The 26,758-nt window shown below is 37.2% G+C and overlaps 2 protein-coding genes across 12 annotated transcripts in view; one reads left to right on the forward strand and one right to left on the reverse strand.

Moving 5' to 3' along the window:
• The window catches only part of ATP6AP1L (ATPase H+ transporting accessory protein 1 like), a 756,678-nt gene that overhangs the window by 305,548 nt on the left and 424,372 nt on the right, over window positions 1-26,758 (reverse strand). The gene's annotated exons all lie outside the window — the stretch shown is intronic.
• The window catches only part of SSBP2 (single stranded DNA binding protein 2), a 175,154-nt gene that overhangs the window by 117,158 nt on the left and 31,238 nt on the right, over window positions 1-26,758 (forward strand). For 7 of the 10 annotated variants that reach the window (XM_030470284.1, XM_030470285.1, XM_030470283.1 and 4 more), the window contains 5 exons: window positions 9,986-10,045; window positions 13,111-13,177; window positions 13,369-13,439; window positions 17,163-17,254; window positions 25,426-25,474. In XM_030470284.1, the coding sequence (XP_030326144.1) occupies window positions 9,986-10,045; window positions 13,111-13,177; window positions 13,369-13,439; window positions 17,163-17,254; window positions 25,426-25,474 (339 nt within the window). The remainder of the gene's footprint in view (window positions 1-9,985; window positions 10,046-13,110; window positions 13,178-13,368; window positions 13,440-17,162; window positions 17,255-25,425; window positions 25,475-26,758) is intronic. The other 3 variants (XM_030470287.1, XM_030470286.1, XM_030470290.1) reach the window with 1 other exon arrangement.

The following is a 26,758-nucleotide window of genomic DNA, read 5'->3' on the forward strand; positions in this document are numbered from 1 at the left end:
TAAATGCAATACTTTCTTCTTTTTTAGCAGATTTGTTAAAATTTCTTCTAGTTGAGCTTGTCACTAAACCTTATTTCCATTGAGCATATAATTTCTAAAGGAATTGTGAAGTAGTTTGCTTCATTCACCGATTTGTGATCATGAGATATACTTGGAATGGCATGGGAAAAATGTGTTGACACCATGTTTGAAACACAAATGTTACATATTCCTCTTATATAAAGGAGTAAAAAAAACCCCACACCAAACCCAACCCATTAAAGTAATGTAAGGCTGTCATGCCATCTAGTGGCACTTATTCTCATTTTAGCTCAGTCCATATTATTCTAGAGGTATTATTTTTAGCCTTGTTGTGCCTTAGTAAAGCTGATCTAATGCTTTAGGAGAGCATCATTACAGTAAGACACATGAGCTGAAAGAACTTTTCCATTTCTCTCCTTGCCTGCTATTAAAAAAAAAGAAAAAAAGTTTAGATAGTGAAAGTAAGCAAAGATATACTGAATTAAAAATCAATGACAATATATGCCTCTTGCATTTTGAGACAGAAATAGTGAACTATTTATATGTAAAAAGAAAATAGGTTTGTGAAAATCTTTATAATGTACTACTTAAATTTACACTTACATTTACAGTATGTATAGTAAAGTCATGGTATGATGCATATTTTTAAAATAGAGCTTATATTATGGATTTGTAAAATGCAGCATTTGATGAAAACAGTTAAATCTTTGCTATATACCCCCAAGAAAGCTAGCAAGCAAAATGACAATTGAGCTGTTTTCCAAAGGGAAGTATAGAATACCTGCTTCAAAGTCACTGGTCAAAGTCTCCCAAAGAAATACAGATGGTACCTTTATATATCTACTCTGATTCTATGACAGCTGAGGTTAAACCAGCCTGCTTGTGGTTTCTCTCAGTCCTTGCACTCCTTTTAAATGAGCTCACGTGTATTAGTCTCCTGAAAATGATTGTGCTGCATGCGTGATCCTCTGCCTCAGCCCCTTCACACTCACACAGCATCCTCAAAGATTGCTCACTTGAACAAGCATCCAGCAGTAAAAAAACTCCAGGAGAGAGAAATCCTCCAGCATCCCTTTAAAGCCATTTTGGAATGACTGTGTTGCTTCTATGAATTGTCCACCAAGGGGTTGTTTGCATAAGGAATGAAGATTCCTAATTCCAGCTGCTAAATTACGTTACTAAAGCTAGAAGATAAAGGCATCTCTCAGACTGATCTTTGTAAGACCATAATGTGTATCTGTATTGATTTAAAAACATTTTTGTTTCTTTCTAAACCTCTTTGAACTCTTTCAACTATTTCTTTCCTTGATACTCACATAGAACCATAGAATAGTTTGGATTGGAAGGGACCTTAAAGACCATCTAGTTCACATAGTTTCCTATTTTTTCAAGGATCATTTTTTATCTCCGATCTTGAAACAGCCGTACTTGGTTAATAATCCTGCTTCATCACTTACCTTTCAGTGCTGATCCTCATGTTTTCCCCACTTTTGCAGGATACCCTGTACTTTTTTCCCTTTTTCTTTTTTTTAAAACTAAAATGTACAGTCGTTAAAAATGAAGTGGAGCATGACTGAAAAATTAGCCAGATTTGCTACATGTTCACACTCATCCTAAATTCCAGTGGAGCAAATGAAATAATTGCAGGTGAAAGAGTGAAAAGTTAAAGAATTGGCCCTGAGCAGAATGGGTACACTGAAGTCCCAGGGGTCTGAAAAGCATCATGGATTGTTGAAACATTGCTGTGAGCAAATGATATGTCACCAAAGCTACAAATGCAGCTTGTGAGTTAAGCTAGCAGCTTTTGTAGGCCTTGAAAAGCTTTGAAAATGGATTTTAGAGGGGATTTCCCCCTCAGTCTGCGTTTATATAATTAATATTAGTAAGAAGAATTTTACTGTATTTTTGAAACCTCTGTTTATCAATGCATCCACTCCAGTATAGCAGACTGGCACCCACTGGGAATACTCAAGTGCATAAAATTATGTATATATTTCTAATTCTTTGCAGAGTTTGGATCTGCACATTTTTGTCCTTGTGAGTACCACACTGCATTTTAAAATATCTTAATTTAAAAAACTATTTTGACTTTTTTGACTATGTGAGAAGGGATTAGCATCTAGAAAGATCTCTAAGTGGTTTGTGTTTGTTCCTCTGTTTTTTGTTCGTTTTCTCTAAAGACCAGGAGTAAAGTCAACTTTAAAAAAGATAAAGGTGTCCGACATCTGCTGTCTTTGATAATTCCATGCTGCAGTTGTGGTGATGGTTTTGCTGCTCATAACTGTTAGAATAATTAAAACTGCTCAGCTTGAGTAGCTGTATAAGCTCTGAGCCCATGCTTCCCCAGCCTCCTCTTCCACGCGTGCATCTCACACAGCCACAGACCCACTGCTAGTTGTGGAGCAGGGGGAAGAAGTGAAATTGGACACAAGTCATTTCCCTAGGAGATTTTTTCTGAACATTAGAATCTTATCCTGAAAATTCAAGTTCTCTGTGAGATAACGCTCAGAATTTTATGGGTACTGACCATATGCCAAATTTGGCATTATAATTGCTGCTGAAGTGGTACAGTAGAGTAGGGGGAAAGATTGTCATTCATGTATGATGCTTCCTTCTGCTGAGGTTAATTCAAGTTGCTGTCTTAGTCTGACTCTTCCTTTTTACATGAGCCACAAGTGCTTGGGTTTGAAGCCAAAATCTTGGGATGATGATAATACATGTAGCTTTGAAATAATATATTTATTAAATACAACAGCAGGAATAACAAACTCCAGCTTGTCATTGTCAAAGTTGTTCCAAAAAATCAATCATTTACCATAATTAGGGGTCACTAGAAGGTTTACTAGATTTAAAGAAAACCTTTGTCAAGCTTAGTGGCGCATATGATGTCTGATTTCTAAAAGCACAGTTTGTTGGTGGTTTTTTTTTTTTTTGTTTTTGTTTTTGTTTTTTTTTTTTTGGAAGAGGTTGTACATCTTGGTGCTTTAGTTTTAGCTTGTAAGGTTTGAAATACTCTTTTCTATAGTATTTGCATTCAATAAAAATTAAAGTAAAAACTGTTAACCCATTTTAAAATGCACATAGGTAAGAGCCCTTCTAAAATTGTTTTTGTTTTTTTCAAAATTTCCATTAATTTCCTTGTGAAGAACCTAGAACCTCTCTCTCCCACTTGTTTAGCTAGAGGCAAAAGATTTTTGTTTTGTTTGGGGGTGGTGTGGTGTTTGTTTGTTTGGGGTTTTTTGTTTTGGTTTTGGTTTTGGTTTTGGTTTAGGAAGAGGTTTAGTTTCTTCATTTTTCTATGCCGAGCATGCAAGGTATTGCAGTATTCTTTCGTATGGTGCAATGACTCCTGTATTTCTTGACTAGAGATAAAACATTCACTTTATTTGAGATACTAACTAGTATTGTTGTAACTTTTGGAATATTTAGAACTTTTGGAATATTTAGTCTGTAGAAAGCTTTTTGATTAAAAAAAAAAAAAATTAAATTTTGCTCCATACTCTAAATTAAATCAAACCTCTTACTGTTGCTATTGCTAAAGCATGTCAGGCTGCTCTTAGAAAACCACAAATACAGAAGTTATTTTTTTCGGGGACTTTGTCTGAAGAACAGAGAAAAACTTGCTGATGCAAATACGTTTGGTTATGAGGAAAGGCCAAGGTAGAAAGAAATCCTGTCTCAGTGCTAAGATTATAACACAGTTTTTTATAACACGTGAAATAGTGTAGATGAAAACAGTTAGTTTGATTTCTGCTGGTGGGTTACAAGATGCGTAGTGTATAACCCAAATTTCATCTCTAAAATAATTTAGCAAAATATAAAACAAAGACCTCTAATACTGTTGTAGCCATATGGGGAGCAAAGGAGGACAAGAAGGGTTGTATAATTAACAGTAGAATGCAGTTGAATAGGAAAATAATTTTTTGTTTGAATTTATGATAGCCTGTCTGAGCTTTGCAGAGGATAAGTTACATGTTTGTGCTTATCAGCAGGCTGTGCCAGGACAAGAGTGTCATTTTGAGAGCTAATTTAGTTTAGTCCTGGTTAGGATTAAAATGTGTTAATGAAGAGTGTCTTATACACTGTGGTGACTGTAACTGCTAATGGAGATGTCTGCAAAAAAAAAAACATAGAGAAAACTGAATAAATGAAAGTATATGAATTGTAAACTAACCTGGGTAAATTCAATTCACACGTACTTTATGGTTCATCATCAGTACTCTTCAAGAGTACAAAACCCATTTCATTGAGAATGGAAGCACACAGCTAGTGGTAGTTGTAAAGCACTTCTAAACCATTTTATAAAACACAGGAGTCTTAAGGAGATACATTAAAATGTTCTTCCTAGTAATTTTTCAATACTGCTACCATAATACAAAAATGAAATACAAATATCAGTCTTAGTTCTTACCATTTGGACTATAAATAGTTAAGCAATGCCAACCCTTTTAACCAGGAATAGTTTGAAAACAAAAAAAGATAAATATTAATTGCATTTTCAGAAACAGAATATATCAGTTGGCAATTGAATTCGTTTTTTAATGAAGGAGAGGAGAATAAAGATTTTTTGTTTGTTTCACTTCTTATCACTTAGAACTTTAAATGAATAAATGAAGAGATTTGCTCATTACGAGAATTCCTGTCTGGCTTATGACCTTGATGCTGTCAGCTTGGACCCTCTTACAATACCTGATCTTCAAGTAGCAGCACAATTAATTTAAAATGATTTGTCATAGTATGTACAAATGAAGTCTGTGGTTCCATTTTCAGCTTCTAGTGATAAGTGGTATTTAGAGTTTGTGCTGATTATGGTGACACAGTTATACAAACCAATTAATACCATTTCTGTCCTTTCCAGTGCTAAAACTGTGTTTCATCTTGTATTTTTTAGTTTGTAGTGTAGTCTTGCTATTCTCCAGTTACAAGCATCATCTGCCTCTCAGGGTGTTGAGACATACATTCTAAGGACATTATTCTAAATTTGATAATGAAAGTTAAAGAAAGAAGGGATGCTGAAGAAGAGTTATCACTTGGTTTTGTTTGCATCTAAGATCATGAATTTAGAGGTGTTTTGGGAAAGCCCTGCAGAGTACTCTGGTGCAAGCAGAACTTTTTCGTCTGCTTTCTTAAGCATGTAAAAAGCAATAAGAGCATGGCATGGGCATCCTTTTCCAGGTCTGCAAAGAGCTGATAGGAACTGCTTGAGCTACTGCCCTGCTTTCTGCAGTGTCTTTAAATGTAGTCATTTAAACCAAATTGGTGGTGTGCTTTAAAGCATACCTTATGTCCTGCTTTGACCAGACAAACACGTATTTTCTTGAGCTGAAGAAAACTTTTGGTACACCTAGCTGGGAAGATGTTAATGTGAATCTAATCTAGATGAGCGTTGTTATTTTAAGCTACCCTAACTGAGAAAGGTGGGGTTTTTTCATGCCATGGTGACGGGATTCTTCTGTTTGAGTGAAATGCATTCCATTTTGTGCTCCTCAGCCTAAGCTTTGTTCGTCGGCATGTTGGCTCCTGCTATTTTTACAGTTGGTAGATGTGTGCAGCCTCCCCTTTACTCATGCCCAATAACTGCAGTAATTCTTTTTGAACTACATTTGTGTGTTTTCCTGGTGTGTGTGTGTTTCTTACATAAGGATGTGCTATCCAGTATAACAAGTCATAGGGTATCATGTAATATGTATGTATTGAACAGATATGGATATTTACAGTAAATTCAATCTCATCAGGAATTCAGTCTCAATAGGAATTGAAATGTGAGCAATATTTAGGATTAATTATTTGACTGTGGATTATTATAAATTTTGCAATTTATGTGTTACAAAACATGATCAATAAATGTAACGAAATGAGTAGAAAAAGGATGAAAATGTCAATGCAAAAAACCCTCGCTATATTTGGAAGCAAGTAAATTATTTTCCCAGCTTTTGGAAGGGAAGTAAATGTAAATAAAAGTAGATTTATTGAAATCTGTCATACTTAGTACAAAACTGTCTTTTAAATTCTTTTATTCCACTGGTATTAGGTACAAGAAAACTAAACCACACCATATTCTAGAATCATCCAAACAACTAAAAAAAGAGTAAGAATTACACAGTTCTTGAACTTTGAGTATTTTTAACAATTCAACTTGATAGGATGCTATAAGTAAGAGCAGGGAGCTTGCTAAATTTAACATTTCTCATACTGATTTTATTTTGTGTAGTCTGTATTTTTTTAGTATTTTTTAAGTATTCTTTTTTAGTAATTTTGTCCTTTTAGGTGGGCTTTTTTTCTCTTTAAGTTGATAAATACATATGATCCATATAGTCTGCAGTAACGGCACAAAATTTTTTCTCCTCTGACTTCTTTTTCACCCAGTTTAGTAGACCAAAGCTTCTCCTTTGATCACAGGTGCATGACAGCAGCCTTCAAGATGCTTGCTGTGATACCAAATTACTGAATTGTATACCTGAAGGCAGTAATTACGATATACTGGTGTTCACAGATGTGTTTCATTGGCTGTTCTCCAAAACAGTTTCCAGAATCTTCTGCTGTTGCTGTAGCTTGTGTGACACAGGTTTTCAAATGCTGGTGGCATCTCCATCTCAGTTGTGGCTTCGATATGGCACTCTTGCTGTTCTTTTGTTTTCTTCATGTTCTTTTCTCTTTACATTTTTTGTTTGTTTATTCTTTTTGTTTTATTTCATTGTTGATTTTTGGTTTGATTTGGTTTTTTGTCTGGGGTTTGGTTTTGGGGTTTTGTTATGGGTTTTTTTTTTTCTTAATACACTAGCATACGTACCAGTTCCTGAACTCCATTTGAGAAGTAAATTGTAGCTTAGGACAGTGTGCAGTAGTGTTGCTTACACCTCCCTGTACTCGCCATAATGTCCCTGTGGTGGTTTAGAAGGACTTGAAGCCTGCAGTGGTGACTGGAAACCCTTGAGAGCCATTTCAGCCTCTGGAAATTACTGTAGGATGGAGCCACTTTGGTAATACTCTTCTTCCTCATTCAGATCAGCTTTGAGAGATTGGTTTCCCATAGACAGGCTTCGCAACATTTTAAGCAGCATCTGGACCTGAAATGCCAGATTTGGAGAGTATCCTTATGCACAGAGAGGGCTCTAGGAGATAATATTTTGCTCCCCTCTGTCTTCTTCCTACCTAATGGCTAAAGTTGCTGTATTATTAAATCATGTTACCTATCTTTTGGCATATTTTTTGATTTCTTTCTACTTTGATATTGATTAGTCTTTAGTTTTTCATTCTTCTAAATTATTATTTTAGTATCACAGCACATAATACCATGTAATTATATATCATTATGATATTATATTTATGTGTTATGTTTTTACATAGGATTATGTATATTTTTATATATTATACAATATATAATCATAATATATGAGCATAGCATAGCAGAGCATAGCATATTACTTTTTTTTACTTTTTTATAAGTCATATGCCTCTAATCCTTAGGTGGACGAAGTGCTCGTGTACTCTCTGTACTGCTGACAGCCCTCTCCCTCCCTGCTAGCAGGGGTGAGCAAGGAAGCCTTTGATTCATTGGCATGGCACCTGTCCACTTCCCCCACTGAACTTTTGAGGCAAATAAGGAGAAAATTTAGTGTGGGAATCTGTTACAGGTTTTCAACTCTCCAGGTGCTGAGTTTTGAGTTGGCACAAGGCTGAGGTAACAGGAAGAAATGTTTGCGTCTCAAGCACGTGAAGAATTTTTTTTTGTCTTCAGAAGACAAGTGCTACCCTGACCAGTTAAAACTCTGTGACCACCAGTTTTAAGTTAGTGGGCTTGAGACCTGCCTAGACCCAGACCTTCTCAAAAATCTGAGGCAGCTACTCACATCAGGGCACAGCAAACCAAAACATACAGACTTACTGTCAGGCATTAGAAACCATATTTTGAAAAGTGAGGTTGCGACTTTTTATTAGTAAGCTTCTTTCTCTTGTTGCTGCAGTGGGGTATTTGTTTCAGTGTTTTTAATAAAATTTCAATTCTATGAAAAAAAAAATAGAGTTTGAAATGTTTTTATAAACTGCATAGAAAGGTGAACTCACCGAGGGGAGAGGGAAAGCAGGTTTCCACTGTGCTTGAAAGGAGCAGTGTTCTGCCAATAATGCACAGTTATATACTAATATTAGTAGTGTGATTCTATATTAAGATATGGTTGACTTGAGAGAAACTGCTGATTTCCCTTTTATGAACTGTAACAACTGTAAATAAAGTTAATGTTTCGTTTGCTGAATGAGGTAAGCCAAATCCAAGATACTCACTAGGGTATCTTGCTGCACTCCAGATAATGCACTAGGTTGACCTTTATGGAAATTGTTGAAATTCTAATTTTCTCATGCTTTTACTGCTTTACAAGGGCCTGCATGTTTACAGCCTTCACCACATGCAGAACACTTTTTAATTTCTTTCTTTCTTATCAGAGACTCTCACCATCAGAGAGGGGGAATGAAGGAAGCCTCCCTCTTCTATAGCACAGAATTTCAAATGCCTTTTTTAATAATCTTTTCACAGTTGTCACTGAACTTTCTTCTCCAGTTTGTAAACCCTCTGTATATAAAATTGCTTTCTAGTACCTATTTTGAATTCATGTTCATATAGGTTACATTATTTCAGCTTTCATCTGATTCTAAGATGTGAAAGGTTCTGTTAAATTTTTTATGCAAGATCATAGGAAAAATTCCTTTACTAATTATTGGTAAAATAATTGAAATTCTTTTGTTAGCTATTGCTACTATTAATGCATGATTACTAGCATTGATCATCACTGGCAGTTTATAACGCAGTGCTGCTGATGGAGCTGAAATATGCCATTCATTGATCATAGCTACAGCTGACTAGGTGATGCCTATGTAGGTATATTTGTTTCTTTTCAAAAAGACCCCAAAGAGTGGGTTTAAAAGTGCAGCAGCTCCTTTGTCCTTAAAGATGGCCCCTGGGAAGTCCCAGCAGACTCCTTTGCTTTATCTCTCCTTTGTCTCCAGTGGCAGTGCCGTGAATAGAAGTGAGCTACTCTTTTGCAGTACAAAGAGTCAGTCTTTTTGTCCCTGTCTTCACAGTCAGAGCATACTTTTAGCTTTTCTTCTTCTTCTGGAGTTATAGGTACTCTTGCTTGCCAAAACGATCCTCTTCATCATCTGTTTAGTCAGATATTTGTCCCTTTTTCTTCCTGTATGTAGATCTCACACTTGCCACTAACCTCCTGGCTATTTAGATTTGTGGATTATTGTCACACTTTGAGATGGAATAAGTAGAGATGTTAAATGTATTTGCTGGTACTACTATTTTTTATCATAAGAAACTGTCCTTTGTGGACTGTGAATCATGTAGTATGGTAGTTACCAAGAGACCTGACACGGTGCAGGATGGTATGACAGATTTGGGTATAAATTTGATTTTGAAGGAGGAGATGTATTGTGTGAGCACGGAGTTGCATATGGAGGGATGGGACAAGTGCAACATTGAATTAATGTGGTTAATGGAATAACATAAACTTGAAATCTCTGCCCTCACAATCTTGTATTATGTTTTACTGTATTATTATGAAAAAATGAATGGAAAGTATTAGTGAATTTTTATGCTATTACTTACCTCTTGGCTTTTCCAAGAACATTTCTGTTTTCTATTCCAGGGTTCCTATCTTTCCCCCTTCTCCAGTGGAAAGTATAGATGTGTGATTATGTGATCTAAATGGTTTATTATTCTACTGTTACTGCATTGCTTATATTCTGTATTCACAATTGCTGTAGCAAAGTTCTAAATAGATGCATCTCAAAATTTATTTAGTTCTGTGAAACACTGTGGAATGATGTACTGAACGCTCTGTGGAAGTATTTAAGCTGGATGCTTGAGGTGTGAGCATGGGACAACACATACACGCCCCATGACTCAATGCAGTATTTACGAACTAAGTTGAATTATTTAGCAGTATTTCTTTGTTTTTCATAGCCTTTCATGTCCCCTCGGTACCCTGGAGGTCCAAGGCCACCTTTAAGAATACCTAATCAGGTAAGAGTTTGTCACTGATGCATCGTGGTCCAGGGTGATGGTACAGTGGTGGGGACAGGGAATGTTGTCTTGTTGGCTGTCAGTGTGGGGTACAAAACTCATTCAGTCCCTGCCCACCCCATTTTGTCTGACCATTAGTCATTTTGATAAGGTGCAGCCATGCCGCTCCCAGCTGACTTTCCTATGCTTAGTTAGTGTCTACACCTCAAAACTGTGTGCTAAGCCTTTTTGCAGAGGGTGGATATAGTTGCCTTGTGTCGTGCTGCATTAACCTCAGCCAGTCAATGCTGCCTGCTCTGAGATGAAGGCAGAGTGTCCCTATAACCTTTACACTCTCTAAAGTTCCTAACCACATCAAGCAGTTAGCTCTGAGAATATTTTTTACTTAATTCTATGTTAAATGCATCACTCCCTCCTAATCTTTGTTGGATATATGATGTATATTTATTTCTCAGTAAATATGAAGATTATTGGTGAGAAGGAGATACTGTAAAGTGCTTTATGGCTCTTAGAGACACTGAAGACTTCATAAAAGCATCAAATTCCCTATTTCTCTCATTTCCGAAAAGGATATGCATGACAGTATAGCAGGAATGAGTAATGAGCTGCTGTTTGGTTCTGGAAGCAGATAGCGTTTGTATTTTTAAGTTCTCCCTGGTGCAGATAGAGGAGGAGAAAGTGGTTGTCAGCACTTAAAAAGGTGAAGATAAGCAATCACAAAAATATCAGTGGAGCTCTGAAAGAAAAACTGGGTCATTTACAATATTGGGAAAGGTTATAAGATAGATGGAATGGGTGTTTTGGTCCAACTTAGACTCCCAGGACTGCCTTTCTTGTCACAGCTCAATGAGCTGGCTACTTTTTGTGTCTGTATAACACATCAACAAACTTGTCTTTAGCACTGGCATATTGTCAGAAAGCATGAAGTTTAAATTTGAGTCGGCTGGGTATATCAGGTGCCAAGACTTCTTCAGATATTCCTCTACATCAAACATGGTGATGTTTGGGAGCAGCTTAAGTTACCTGTACCACAGCTGCTTTCTCACAAAGGAAATGGGGGACTTAATTAACCTTGCTGATGTGATCATCAAGGGACAAGTGAAGAGTCAGTTAAATATTTGCTACAGACATACTGTAACTCAGTACAAAATATCTTTTTTATTTTTGCACTTCTCAGTAGTACCTTCGCCAAAAATACTCCAGTGTTTGGGTTTCACATATTCTTTTGTTTTTCTGTTTCTGAACACTGTAAATGCTGGCAGGTAGGAGCAGGATGTGGTGAGTGCTGTGAAAGCACTGCCAACCTGCAGTTTTAGATTCAGACGTGTTTTTGTCTGCAGATTGTGATATTTTCAGTTCAGAGCTGTAACATAATCACATAATCTCAGTGAATTACTGCTCTTGCCATTCACTTACTTACATTATGCCACATCAATGAATTACTGCTTTTAGCAACACTGCCATTATTTAAGTTACAGTATAGATGGGCAATGTGTGGAAGTAATAAACTACTGTAGTGCAGCTGTAAGGCTGAAATTTTGATTAGATGGAAGTCAGTAAAAATTGGAGTTAAAATTATCTCTGTTAACTATAATTTTATTCCTTAATGCCTTGAAATAGGGATTGTGTTTCTTAGGCAAGGAAGGGTAACACAGGACATGCATGCACAGCACTGTCCAGTGCTGTGTAAGGGTTATCTGAGCCAGTCTAGGCTTTGTAGGAGGAAAATTAGTACTGAGTGCTGCATGTATGCCCCTAAGTTGCCTCCAGTACTTGATCACATCCTACAAGATCAAGACCTACACGGTTATTTGCTGTTGGCAATGCATTGTGCTGTGCAGGTCACTTGTTTTTCGTGGGAAGTAGTCTGATGTGTTAGAAAGGAACCACAGTCCCTCATGTAATGATCCATAGTGTAATGACTGCATGAGTTAAGTCTTTGGCCACATGTGCTCACAGCAGCAAATACCTCCTTGTCGTTGTGTGTCCATCTCTGGCAGAAGTTACAAGTTCCTGCTTTGCTGGTATTTGACACTTTTCCATACACTTCATGTATTGTTTTTATGTATTGTCCTATCTTCAAGCCTTCGAAGTACATGTAAAACTCTGATTTAAATGACATAATCTCAGATTATTTGTTAACTCCATTAATCTTGCAGTGCAGTACCTTTTGACTGTATTACCTTTGAGGAAATAATGTGCATTTTAATTGTGAATTTCCTACCTCTTGTAGAACACACTTTATAGTATTTGCAGATAAGTTCCCTTTTGTATATATCCAAGACTGCTGCGGTATTTCCAGATCAAGAGTAACTTACTCATTCTCACAGTAAGCATTACCTATATTGCCTGAGTAGATTACTTTCCAATAACAAATTTACTCAATCTGGATACATTTTCACTGCAAATGTGGTGGTGTTTTGAAATGCTAGGTGGATCAACCACGAAGACCCATTCATAAAAAAGCTTTTTCTTTTTGTTGACTAAACTACAGGTAAGAGGCTGTAGAAATTAGCCTTAAACCTAATTCCAGTTACTGTAAACACAAAGGTCAGATTAAAATGTGGCGACATAACAGCAATGTGTTTGATTTGGACCAGAGGTGAAGTAACAACACAATGTACCTTAATGCATCAAGGCAAGATTTAGGAGCAAGTTTTGTGTCAGTTGTTAACATCCCGTATATGAATAATAAGCTTATCTTTGCACTGGCACCCTTCGAGAAGAGTAAGGCAGAGTGGAAGATAAAATATCCCCTGCATCACAGCTCACTAGCTGTACCCTGTGAATACTGTGCAGTTGGCTCAGTTATGGCTCACTCTTGGAGAATATTGGTGGCTGCATCCTGACTTCTGAAAGGAAATGTTAGAATAATGGTCAAAGAGGAAGTTAAAAGGGAAAACAATATAAGCTTGCAATAAGTTGCTAAATACTCAAGAAAAAGGCACTGTTTGGAGATTAAATAATATGTAAAATAAAGTGAAGGGTGGGTGGAGGAGGTGCAAATTAGGCACATAAATTTCAAAGGATTATATGCTCTTAACATATGGTTTTTGCTCCTGCAGGCACTCGGAGGTGTCCCAGGAAGTCAGCCATTATTGCCTAGCGGGATGGACCCAACAAGGCAGCAAGGTGAATGAAGTAATTATTTGGACTATTCAAAAGTACTGTCTTCTCAAACTTGTGTCTTTCTTTTTCCTACTTCAAAGCTTACTGCAACTTCTTAAGCTTGTTGTTAATTAAAAAGGAGCGATTTGTTAAAGCTGTTTTAGAAGATGCTTGTGTACTGCATAGTTTTTTAAGTTACAAAATTTTATTTGCAGGGCATCCAAACATGGGTGGGCCGATGCAGAGAATGACTCCTCCAAGAGGAATGGTTCCATTAGGACCACAGGTACCTTCCACAGATAGATGCCCATTTTTATTGATAGGCCTATACTTATACTGTTCCTCTGGCTTTCCATAGCTTGAAGATGGCCAAGACTTGTTCTTCTAATCCCATTTTAAAATAAACTTTCTGTTTTACAAAAGCTAATTCTGAGTTGAGGCTGTACAAAGTCTAAAATTAAACCATCAGTCATTTTAATTAAAATTTGAAATTAAAAGAGGAATCCCTTACCTTGCATATTTCAGAAAAGTTCTGTTTGTCCTACAGCCAGTGTATGTTGTAATCAAAGGCTGACATTTGTGAAGGAGACCAAGTGTTTCCTCATCCTCCCAGCCTATTTGATTATGGTGTTTAGGAGGAAAGGATTGATATATCTAACTTAGGCAAACTCTGTGTACCAAAAATACCCCCCAAAATTCTGTGAAGTTTTTCTTTCATCCACTATTGATCTATATTTTTGGGGACTGCTAGAGAGATTTTAATGAAAAATTAGAATTTCATGCTGCCATTTCTTCCCCTTGTCAATCAAAGAATCTCTCTAGCTCTGTTCCTGAGGTCCGAAGCAACCTTGCATTGCAAGAATCAGCCTTCTCCAGGGCGCTAATTATTTATAGGCTCGCTCTTCAAATCTGAGTGGATGCTTGTCAGTATTACATTTCAGCACTAAACAAATTAATTCTGATGCATACCTGAAATATGAATCCAGACTATTATTCTGTGTTTTGTCAATGCTCTCAGTGAGAAGATTTAGGTGGTGGTGTTTCATACCGGTGTTGCCAGTGTTTTGTTTTGTAGCATGTTTGTTGTGCCCACACTTAGAATTTTACTTCCCCGTTTCAGATAATCTCTCCTAGTGACTTCTTTATTCCTTGGAATAGCAATTGAATTTTAAATGATTAAATAGCTTTGCTTTTCAAATCTCTTCATAACTGTCTTTACAGTTTTGGGTCTTCTTGGGTAGAAATCAGTTGTGCAGGTCTACACAAGTGTTGGTCAGCTGTGTGACCAACAAACCATTATTAAATACATTTGTTGGTTTTTTTGTAACACTGAAGTATATTTGCCATTTGCCTTTTGGAGGTAAGCAGAGAAACTTTGCAATGCTGCCATATGAGATTGAACTGATACTTTATTCAGCACCGTTAGTCACACAGCTGGCAAATCTTATGCCAATTTTTATAAGAATAATTTTTCCATTTTTGCAGTCTCTTAAAATCTAGTGGTTTTTGTAAGGTTCTCTTTCTTGTAGTGAACATCCTCTTAAAATGAGGAAAAATATAATCTGCACAAAATTTAAGTTTGCAAATGGATGTTTTCTGTAAACAGATCATCATCTATCTTTGTTTCTGGCATTTAGAATCTTCTCAGAATGCAGATCTAAAACCAAATTTGATGAATCTTTCACACCTACTTTTAATATCTTCTTGTAAAGTTGACTTAGGTGTGGCTGTAGTGGGAAGCTCTGCTACCTTGTTGCAAAGGCAGTCAACTTGCAGAACAATTGATGTGCTGATATAGAAATGCTTATGTCCAGTACAGCATGCATGTGCTGGAAAACTTAAAGAAAATTTACCTCAGTTTTGTATTTTATGATGATAGACCGTCTCAAACTAAATAACATGGGAAAAAAAAAAAAAAGTGGATGGTTGTAAACGCTTCAATCTGTGAAAAGGTCCAGAGAATTAGCTTCAGGCTTTTTTCAAGATACAGCTATGTTAGATGAATGGGGTGTTACCTTCAGTCTGTGACTGCTACTTCTCCCCATCCTTCCTATCTGCTGGTGAGTCTCCCACATGCTCCCTACTGCTTTCTAGACAAAAAGAATCAAGTCATCTTCAATATTTAAGTAAAAGGTTTTGGCTAATCTGGCTCCTTTTGGCTACCTGATGTTAAAGACTACTTTTATGAATGATTCAAATGCCAGATAAACAGTGGTGGTGCTGACTTAGAGTAAAAAGCTGTAAGGAACAAATTAGAGCACTAACTTCTGCAGAGAGTATAGCTGCAGATGAAGGAACATGTATATTGGTAGCCTTAATGAAAGCACTCTTATTTTAGGACAGAGGAGTACATTTGACTAAAATTGGCAGCAATTAGAGTTAGAAGTACATTTGATTAGGTTTCTTCGAGTCTTGCGGGATTTCATAGAGATCTTTAACCTGGGTCCACACAAATGATTCCTGAATTAAAATAAAGAAGGGAGATACCAGAGAGACCAAACATTCTCAGCCCTCCACATCAAGATGGAAAAATGAAATAAACCAGATACAGAACTGCTGTCTCGTTAGTCAGATTGTGTTCTCTTCCAGATCCAGCTGGGGTTGTCACTGTGCCCAGCTGTTTTGATTACCCATTACTTACTGCCCTACAGTTGCTCAGGCAAATCATGTAGGATAACTTAGGTTAAACACGAGTAAATCTGTCTGACTTTTGCTGCCAATCAGTCTACCAGCTGGACACAAAAAGGCAGGATGAGTAGTTACTGATGACCAGCAACTCAGATATCACTGCTGAGTCTGGAAGAGGATGTTTGCAGCCTCTGGTTATATTCTTGCAAACCAGCTATCAATGGGACTCTTTCAGGATTGCTGACAGTTAAGAAATCTTTAAGTTTGGGGTTTTTGTTTGCAGCAACAGAAGCTCTTGTCCTAATTCTTGATCGCTTCTAGATCAGTTCTAGGTAACTGATCGTGTCATATCAGTCAAGGTATAAACAGCACCAGACCCACACTTTGAATATCATTGTTGGATTTCTCCCATTCATGACTTCATGTTTACATGGTTTTATGAATCAGACCAATTTAGAGAACACCCATAAGCCTGACTGATACAGTTTATGCAGCTTGTAGTATACCACACGTGAAATAGGGTGTATTAGTTTTATTACTGGAAAACAGACTGCAACAACAACTCAATTTTTGTTAAATTGCTTCTTTATTCCCACCTCCTTCCAAAATACACAGCTGTCCATTTTAGTGAATTTTCTATTATCCATTCTTTTGAAATATCAGAAAAATGTAGCAGGATTAATACAGTTCAGGGAGTCTATTACGACTCCCAGACTGTTCTGCTTGTATTTCTTTGAATGAAAATAGGTATAATTTATTTTTCACATAACAAGTACAGTTAAAAGTCTGTCATAATACCAGAGCATAAACTCAGATTTTATAGGCATTGGGCAATGCATTTGTTAGCAGTGCTGGGACATTCATTATTAAATACTTTTTATATTAGTTACTATAGACTTACTAGAATCGACTGGTTAGAAGAGAAATGTAATGATTATGCTGTATGTGTGATATCATATAGTGTAATTTTATACAAGCATTTATTGATGTCCTAGCAAAATCTAATTAAAAGTAATTCTATTTAAATGCCATGATGTAGAAATCTTTGAATTTAAGTCCAGGTTTCTGATTTTGAATGAGTTCCCTTTGTATAAAGGTTAAATACATTATAAAGCCTGCCCCTTGCTGGCTATTGCCTTGACCTCTGCGTGTATAAATAATTCCTCCTGAAACAACTGACATTTTAAGTATTCTTAGTCTATTTCTATTGTAATTCTCTCTCTGTGGGGTTAACAGTATTATTTTTTGAAGTCAACAATGGAAACTCCTGAAAGAATGAATTACATTGGCCTATCCAGTCAGCAGTTATGTAGGGATATCATTAACCTGCTGTCCTTTCTTTCCCCCTCCTCTTTGGTTTTCTTTTTTCGTTTTGTGGTAGTCTGACCCTTGGTTATCATTGCAGAACTATGGAGGTGCAATGAGACCCCCACTGAATGCTTTAGGTGGCCCCGGAATGCCTGGAATGAACATGTAAGCACAATAATAAAATCTTATAATATTTAGAAAAATCATTATTTCATTGTAGAAGTAACATTTGGGATACATAAGACAAGGACAACATGCTTTGATGAGTTACAGGCTTTGATAACTACTAACTGCAATTAAAAAAAGTGATCCCACAGCACTTTCCTTCTTCTGCATGCATCTCTTACAGGTGCCTTTGCTGTCCCTACAACTCTGTACAAATACTCTGTTTCTTTCACAGGTCAAAGTTCAAACATTGAGAATATTTTGTCAGTATAGTCCATGGTACATCCTTGAATGCATTTTTTTTTTAAATGGTGTTATTTTCATTTATGTTTCTACTTTACTGATTAAATATTTGTAAAGAATGGTACAAGTATGGTTCTTTTCTGCAAAGTAAAGAAGTACTCAATTTTAGCAAAGTAAAACCATTATTTTGAAGTATTTCTAAGAAAAGCCATATTTGAAAGAAGAAGTGTGGATGATTATTGCTGTTTTTATTTCCATAACTATATTTATTTCCACTCTAAACCAATTAAAAGCATTACAGATATGAGTGTAAGGTTTCCTGTGTTTCTATGTACGTCTGGGACTGGAAAATCGTTTGCTAAAAACTGATATAGACCGAATTCAGTTAAGCTATACTGGTTTATTCCAGGCATGGATTTAGTCATGGTAGTGTATTATGCTTTGTGTAGACAATCCCCCTTCCTAAGTGCATAGAAAAATTCCAGATGTAAAATTAGTGTATCTAGAGTAGACTAGATTAAAGATGAGGATTTTAGCATAGCAAGTGGCCCAACATGAGCAGTTGTCTGCACTTTAGGTAAATCTTTTGCTTGCTTGGAGTTGCTTACATGATTAGCAAGCCTTGAAAAAAATAATAAGGTGCTCCTTGTATTATTTAGATTTGTCTCTTAAGAGAGTCACAAATTTTAAGGGCTGCTGTAGTTACCTTTAGCACACCACAGACCAGAGATTATCAAGTCATTATTGTACCATGGCCATACCACTACTGAAGTTAGTGCATTTTTTCATAACCAGCATTTTGCAGACCCTGGGGTGGTCACAGAAGGCAGCATAGTGGTCTGGCTATCAAGACAATAGAATGATTTTACAACCTAAGGAAGAGAACATGGTCTTTTCTTACTCCTTTTAAGCCTTTGTCTTTCAAGAAAGAATTTCTAGCAGATTGACACAGAAAATGGACACAGTGAAGATCTGCATGTTTGTTATCATTATATCATAGATACCCATTTTCACTCTTATTTTCATAGGAAATATAAATGAGAGATGATGATTTTCATTTCAATTAAAGAGTTGCCAACCTGAAAAGTAAAAAAGTTATTAAGATAGATAATAGCATTAAAAAAAAAAATCTAATCCACCATATGCTTAATTTGTTCTGATTTTCAGACGTACCTTGAATTCTTGAAGCAAATAAATAAAATAGAATCTAAAGTTGGGTGTAACTCTATCATAGACATAATATATTGGACTCAAGACAATTTTAGGAACCTTCCCAAGGGTAGGCATTTCTTTTTTCAAATAAAATTGATGTAGAAAAAATATTTAGATACTTGAAGTTCAGTGTTAGTGTAATAGTTAGTATAGTATTATACTAACTATTATTAGTTAGTATTATAGTTAGTATAATACAAGGACTCACAATGACTAGAGAGATTGTCCTCAGGATGAGATTGAATCATAAGAAAAGAAAATTAACTTTCTAAAGTGAAACATTGTAGAAGTAAAATTGAGGATGGATAAGATATTTTGACACTTATTTACCCACATAAATGAAAGATTACATAGGAAAAATAGGAAAACGTGTTCCTGGATGACAAAAGTAAATCCTGGTCTGCCAGAAAGAGAGAAAATAGGTTGAAATGCTAAGATTTCCATAATGCAGCATTTAATAAGCTGCTGATCAAGTAAAGCTACACAGATCATGTTCTTTTAATTGAGTGATGTGGAAAGTATGTTTTCCTTTGAACTTGTATGTCCTCTTAAAGGCAACACCATGATTTGCAGTCCTTTACTGGGGAAATCCATGAACTTTGATTCAGTGTATGATCATATACCACACTCCTTTACATTTCTTACAAATTCATTTTTCACTCCAGCTCATCTGAAAGTGGAAATATTCTTTCTTGGTTTTGAACAAGATTTCATCCTGTCCCTTTACATACTACAATGCACTTTAAAGGCATGAGAGAGTCCAAAGTGCTAGTAGTGGAATATTGCGCTGTAGCATATCCTGACCTGTGTTACATGCTGAATCACAAACCATTGTAAGGAACTCCATTATTGCATGCCTGACTACATGAATAATTTTTTTAACCATCAAACTGAGTATTTTTGTTTTTTCTGTCAAATGGAGTGACATATAATGATCAAAGGGAAAACAAAGGGTTTACTATGGTTTGGGTTTCTTTTAATTGTATTTCCAGGAGATCAGTTTTTTTTTCTTATTGTAAACTCACTGCTGCCAAAGTTGTCCTTATACCAAAATCTTAGTGAAGACTTGTCTGGTCAATTCCAGCATTCAGGATCAGTGGAAATGTATCCAAGATTAACCTGTGGGCAATAGCAGTAGCTGGATCCAACCATGTTGAATGCATTCTTTGTATTATCCCTTACAGTTTCTTTAATGCATAGTGCTAAGAAATGACAGTGTAAGTCATCTAGTGTACTTGCATTTCTAGGAAACATACACTTGTCTTTACATAACTATATCTTTTTCTTACACAAAAATTTTTCAGTATTCAATGTTTTGGATTTTTGGCAATGTTAAAATATAAAAATGTGTACTCTACAAAAAACAATTGCCATTTAAAATCCAGGTTTTTCTTCTCTGGAAGGTGTTTTGGTTAAAAGCAACATATCTGCCAAATATAATTCTAATTTTTTCTGGATGAAAAAGTGTCCTTATTGTAAAAAATGGCAACAGCCAGCTTAAGAACTCATAGATAATATTTAAGTCCAAAAGCATATACTCCACAAATGTAGTACTGCTAAATAATTGCTTGCTCCATCATAACTAATGCTTATCAGATTACTTTTGAAACAGCTAATACATGCCCTATGTTCCTCTACAAATTTACTGTATTTTACCTCAAGGTTTGAAGTTGAAACTTATTGTAACCATTTTTAGTAAGGTTTTATGTGTTTATGGAAAAAATGCCATCTTTGGAACAAGATGGCAAATTTCAGGGATCAATGTTAACATTTCCCTGGCACTTTTTAACGGCCTGTGTGACCTGCAGTGCTGTCTCAAGCACTAAGAATACCTCAGTCATGCCTGAATAGAAAAAAAAGTGATTTTGTTTTTTGACTTCAATTCATAAACTGTGTCTCAATGCTTAATTTCCTGATTGAATATATTTGCCCCTTGGGAAACTGTAACATCAGACTTTATTTTTCAAGAACTAGGATCAACAGTATAGGACTAAGTTTATGGATAAAATGCAGCTGCAATTAGTCATAGTGATAGCTGTTTCATAAATTACTCCATTTTGAAACTGGTACATTCATAATAATGTTTTATGACTTTGTCAATGCATCCAAAATAAACATTTAATAAAGGGCAAAACCCCCTGTTTGCATTGCATTGAAAAAAATACACAGGTAGCTTTTTAAAATGTGTTTTATAAGCTAATAACATTTGGCTCCACAAAAAACATATGGCTTTCCAGCAGAATCTGCGACAGTGTTTTCTAAGTCTATACTTAGAGCTGTCCATGGCTTCCAGTAATTTTTCAAATTCCAACAGCTTTTTAGATGAAAGGTGTTTCCCAGTCTCCTCATAAGGCCTGTCTAAATTTCCATGTCACTGTGGCTTAACTCAATCATGTATCTCTGTCAGCATTTTAATATCTTGGTAGCTCAGAGTAATCTGTAGTATTGTCAGCTATTTTCCATTTGATGCTTTCACTAGATATATTTGTGTTACTTAATGTCACACAAACAAGTTCAGGGTTTTGGGGTGAGAACAGACTTCCAGTGTTAGTAGAAATATTCCTGAATTCATAGAATGGTTGGGGTTGGAAGGGACCTTAAAGCTCATCCAGTTCCAACCCCTGCCACAGTCAGGGACACCTTTCACTAGACCAGATTGCTCCAAGCCCCGTCCAGCCTGGCCTTGAACACTGCCAGGGATGGGGCAGCCACAGCTTCTCTGGGCAACCTGTGCCAGGGCCTCACCACCCTCACAGGGAAGAACTTCTGCCTAAGAGCTCATCTCAATCTCCCCTCTGTCAGGTTAAAGCCATTCCCCCTTGTCCTGTCCCTACAGGCCCTTGTCCAAAGCCCCTCTCCAGCTTTCTTGTAGCCCCTTTAGGCACTGGGAGATGCTCTAAGGTCTCCCCGAAGCCTTTTCTTCTCCAGGCTGAAGCAGCCCAGCTCTTTCAGCCTGTCTTGAGAGCAAAGGTTCTCCAGCCCCCTGATGAGTACTCGTCACTGGTCTCCACTTGGACATCAAGACGTCAACCGCAATTCTTTTGAGTGCAACCATCCAGCCAATTCCTTATCCACAGAGTGGTCCATCCATCAAATTCATGTCTCTCCAGTTTAGAAACAAGGATGTCATGCGGGCAGTGTCAAATGCTGTGCACGATTCTAGCCAGATGGCATCATTTGCTCTTCCCTCATCCACCAATGCTGTAGCCCCATCATAGGTGGCCACTACATTTGTCAGGTGTAATTTGCCCTTAGTGAAGCCATGTTGGCTGTCACCAATCACCCCCTTATTGTCCATGTGCCTTAGCATATTTTCCAGGAGGATCTGCTCCATGATCTTGCTGGGCACCAACTGACCAGCCTTCAGTTCCCTAGGTCTTCTTTTTTTCCTTATAAAAATGGTGGTTACGTTTCCCCTTTCCAGTCAACAGGAACTTCACCGGACTGCCACAACTTTTCAGGATGGATAGTGGCTTAGCCATTTCATCTGCTAGTTCCCTCGCAACCCATGGATGCATTCATCTGGTCCCATGGACTTGTGCACCTTCAGGTTCCTTAGATGTTCTCAAACCTGATCTTCTCTTACAGCAGGCAGTTCTTCATTCTCCCAGTGCCTTCTGTGAGTTGGGCAGCGTGGCTGGAGCTCTTGCCAGCAAAGACTGAGGCAAAAAGTCATTAAGTACCATGGCCTTCTCCACGTCAGAGGTGACCAGGTCTCCTTTTTCCTTCTGGAGAGGGCTTGCATTTTCCCTAATCTTAACTTTTATCACCAGTATTCCTATAGAAGCTTTTTGAGTTGCCCTTGACAGCCCTGGCTGATTGAGTTCTGTCAGGGCTTTAGCTTTCCTAACCTGATCCCTGGCTGCTCTGACTGTTTCTCTGTATTCCTCCCAGGCTACCTGTCTCTGTTTCCACCCTCTGTAGACCTCCTTTTTATGCTGGAATTTGTCCAGGAGCACCTTGGTCATCCATGCAGGCCTACTGGTGTTCTTGCCTGACTTCTTTGTCAGGATGCAATGCTCCTGAGCTCAGAGGTGTGATCCTTGAATATTAACCAGCTTTCTGGGCCCCCCCTACCCCCTAGGGCTTTATCCTGTGGAACCATAGTGAGCAGGTTCCTGAAGAGGCCAAAGTCTGTTCTCTTGAAGTCCAGGGCAGTGCGCATGCTGTGTGCCCTTCTCACTGCCCTGAGGATCTTGAACTCAACCATCTCATGATCGCTACAGCCAAGGCTGCCCTGGAGCGTCACATTCCCCATCAGCCCCGCCTGTGTGAGGATAAGGTCTAACATAGGCCCCCCTCCTCCTTGGTTCCTCTATCACTTGGAGTAGGAAGTTGTCATCAACACATTCCGGGAACCTCCTGGACTGCCTGTGCACTGCTGTGTTGACCCTCTAACAGATATTGGGGTGGTTGAAGTCCCCCATGAGCATGAGGCTTGTGAACATGAGGCTGCACCTATCTCTCTATTGAGGGCCTCATCCTCAGTCTTCCTGGTCGGGTGGCCTGTAGCAGACCCCCACTGTAATGTCCCTTGTCCCTGCCCTCCCTTTAATCCTGACCCGCAAGCTCTTGGTTGGCTCATTATCCACCCCAGGTGCAGTTCCATGCTCTCTGAAAAATAGGATCCAAAAAAAACAAATATCGTACATAAAAAATAAAACAACTTTTTTTGGAGGGAAAAAAGGAACACCTCATATTTCACCTTGTAATATTTAGGAATTTCTGAAAATGTGAATATTTGAATATGCTGACCATTTGACCTGAGGAGCATGAGTACTGTTGAGTCCCCTTCCTCGCTTCACCTCCCCTTTCTCCCAATGAATAAGGCAGAAAAGATGTTCCAAAAACAAAATCAGTGGAAATAAATAAGTTTTCACTTGATTTAGTTTAGTTGATTGTTTGAGATAATTTCTTTATAGTTTCATCAGCAATGTAATAAAAAAAAACAAGATAAAATATTAAATCCCTCAGGCAACGTATCTACTTAATAGGTTTTACTTTTGCCAGACTTTAAAATAGAAAACTTCCTGAACTCATTAATAAAGCTTGCTTTCTGCTCTATATTTAAATCACTCTCCCATGTCTGGAAGCTGTGATGGCTAATGTTGCTTTTCTAAAGCTAATGAGGCCAAAATGCCGTTTTGAATGTGAAAGTTTTGTCATCTGCTCTGCCTCTGAGTTGTCAGGGCCTTCAAAAAGTGATTTTGCCTTATTTATAAATAACTACGAGCTCTTAATGCTCTCAGGAATAATTATGGTTATTGACATGTTATGACTGTAAACATGGAGATTTTACCTCCCATATGGCTTGGTTCCCTCATAAGGGACTGTTAAAAGATGAAGCCTAACCATCAAACTATTTTTTCTGAGCTCAGCTAAGAGTGAGAAACTTAAAATAACAGCAAGAGTTGTGAGAAGAACGTCCTCTATCTGCATGGCTCCTCCTTTTTTGTCTTCCCTGCCTTAAGTACCCCTCTGAAGTCTCCTCAGACTTGTCTTTACTAAATGGCTTTTGTGCCTGTGACACACTCTTGTCCCTCCTGCTGGGGAGCTGCCAGTTCATCATGTGTACACCACTTGGGTCAAATGTAACAAGGATGTCTGAAAAGTTTGAAATTTCCATTTTGACTGCTGTAGGATATATTTCATGTTTCTCTGACTTCTGTAGCCTTAGTCAAGTAGCAGACCATTTTTAGATACATTTCTAAACATGTTTAAAGAGTATGTAAAAACTGGCATGTTTTCAATTTTTAATACATGAGATTTATTTTATCAGGTAGAGGTTATAGCAATGTGGTTTAGTGTGGCTTGTTCTTTTAAAAATACAAGTTTTCCCAAAACATATATAATGTACTACCATCACTTTGACTAATAAAACCTTGCCATACTTGCAGTATTCTAAAACTGTACTGAATAAATGCATGCATCTTCAGTTCTTCAGGAAGGTAGTTAATTATCTAAGCAAGAGTACTGTTCCTATGTCTGAAATTACACTTCTATTTTAGTACCTTTCTGCCTTTGTCTCTACTGTAAGCAGACTTTCATGGACTGTGTGATACTTCTTCCAGATATTTTAGAAAAGGTTAACAGAGCAAAAAAACTCCTGTGAGAACTTAAAAGAATTTGGGAACTTGTTTTTTACCCTTTGCAAAACTTCTGTGCCACGTTAACATGTTGCATATATGTAACATAAATTCTCTGTGAGCAGAAGGAAAACACTTCAAGAGATACACACTCGCAATGTCTTTCAAATTGTTGTTGCATTGAGAATATAAAAGGGGAATGTCTGGCACTTCCTAAATTTGCAAGTGTTTGGGACCAATCCAAAACTGCAATCTCCACTGCAGCCTCTGGCAGTGTGGCTACTGGGGAAGGACTCCTTATGGTGCCATTCTGGCAGGTCCTGTCCTGAAAAGCAAAGAAGTACCAGAATGAGTCAGGAAATAAAGTGTCTTAAATGTGAGTGGCAGGGTTGTAACAATAAATAAATTATCTTTCATCAACTCATAAACTGATTAAATGATAATGGTAGTGCAACGATGAGAATTTTGCTACAGCATTATGACTTGGTGTAGTTATGGTTTATAAGCACACTTTATTTTGAAAAAGCCATCCTTCCTTACTCTGGAAACAGATGATTTTTATTTGCTTCGTTAAGAGCTGGTTAGAAGATGGGGATTGTTCTGTGTCTCATCTTTCATCTTCTGTTACAGGGGTCCTGGGGGTGGTAGACCTTGGCCAAACCCAACCAATGCCAATTCTGTAAGTAAATATTTAAAATATATTAGACATGATCTTATATTTAAGGAAGTATTTCTCATCAGTACACCAGGAAAAAGCTTCCATTTCATTGAACAAACAGGATACTGCATGCTTTATATTCCTGTAACCCTAGTGCAGAGCAGGTACAGTGTGGAGCACATCTGAACAGAGCGCTCATTGACCTGCAAATATCATCTGTGTACGTAATCAACAATAACTCTGCATGTTACAGCACTTCCATGACACAAAGGTTATCCTGGGATATATTCAAAATACATTTTTGTTTCGTTTAATGCCACTAAGATGAATTAGGTCAGTACTATCTGGCCAGCAAGATCTACAGAAATCACAGCTTGTTAAGACACAGCTCAATGTGTGCTCACGTATTTTACATAACAAAAGCACATTTTTCTGCTCTAAACCTGGGAATACAGAACCACAGAGCAATTCCTTGCAAGAAATCAGCCATTTCTCTATGTTTTTTGTAAAAACCGGTGTACTCTATTGAATTTCATGGCACCAACTACAAAATGAGGTAATCTAATAACAGCTTGAAGGAAGTAGAGGTCAGTGAGGCATCCCACATGAACAACAATGGTCTGGATTTTCTTCAGAAAACACAAAGGTAAAGTTTTCATTTAGTGATCATACATCATTAGTATTAAAAAATGTGTCACTTTTTAGCACTTGCAGTTGGATAAGATGGGTCTGGCTTAAGAGACTAGCCTGGTTCTTTCTAGCCTTGTTCTCAATTTTGGTTATTTAATTCTACTAATGACAGCTGGGGGCGGGGGGGCGTGATTCACAAAAACCAGCTGAAACTCTTCCTCAGTTTTCTTTTGCATGTACTCAACTAAAATGGATGTTAGGCTAGTTGAAATACTTTAATTCTGTGAAATTAATAGAGAAATCCAGTAATAGATGTATTTGTAAAACTGAGCTGTCTGACAAGTTGTCTACCATCATGCAAGATGGTTATGCTACAAAATAATTTTATATTTTGTCAGTGCAGTTGCTTATTTCTTGCCCCATATAATAGTATTGGTCCATGCTCTTCTAGAAAGAATAATTGGAAAGGTCATAATGAAGAAGAAAATGGGATTATTCATAGGCAATTGGATTTCTCCAGATATCCTCTGTAACAAACACCATAATTGAGTTTGAAATGAAAATAAAATACTGTCCTTAAAAAAAAAAAAAGGAAGAAGAAGAAGGCAAAGAAATAAAACTAGTATCTTCTAGGGTGAAAGATAAAGAAGAGTTGTTTTTCCTTTGTGATCAAGA

This window comes from Strigops habroptila, chromosome Z (assembly GCF_004027225.2).
Source record: "Strigops habroptila isolate Jane chromosome Z, bStrHab1.2.pri, whole genome shotgun sequence".
Classification (NCBI taxonomy): Eukaryota; Metazoa; Chordata; class Aves; order Psittaciformes; family Psittacidae; genus Strigops; species Strigops habroptila.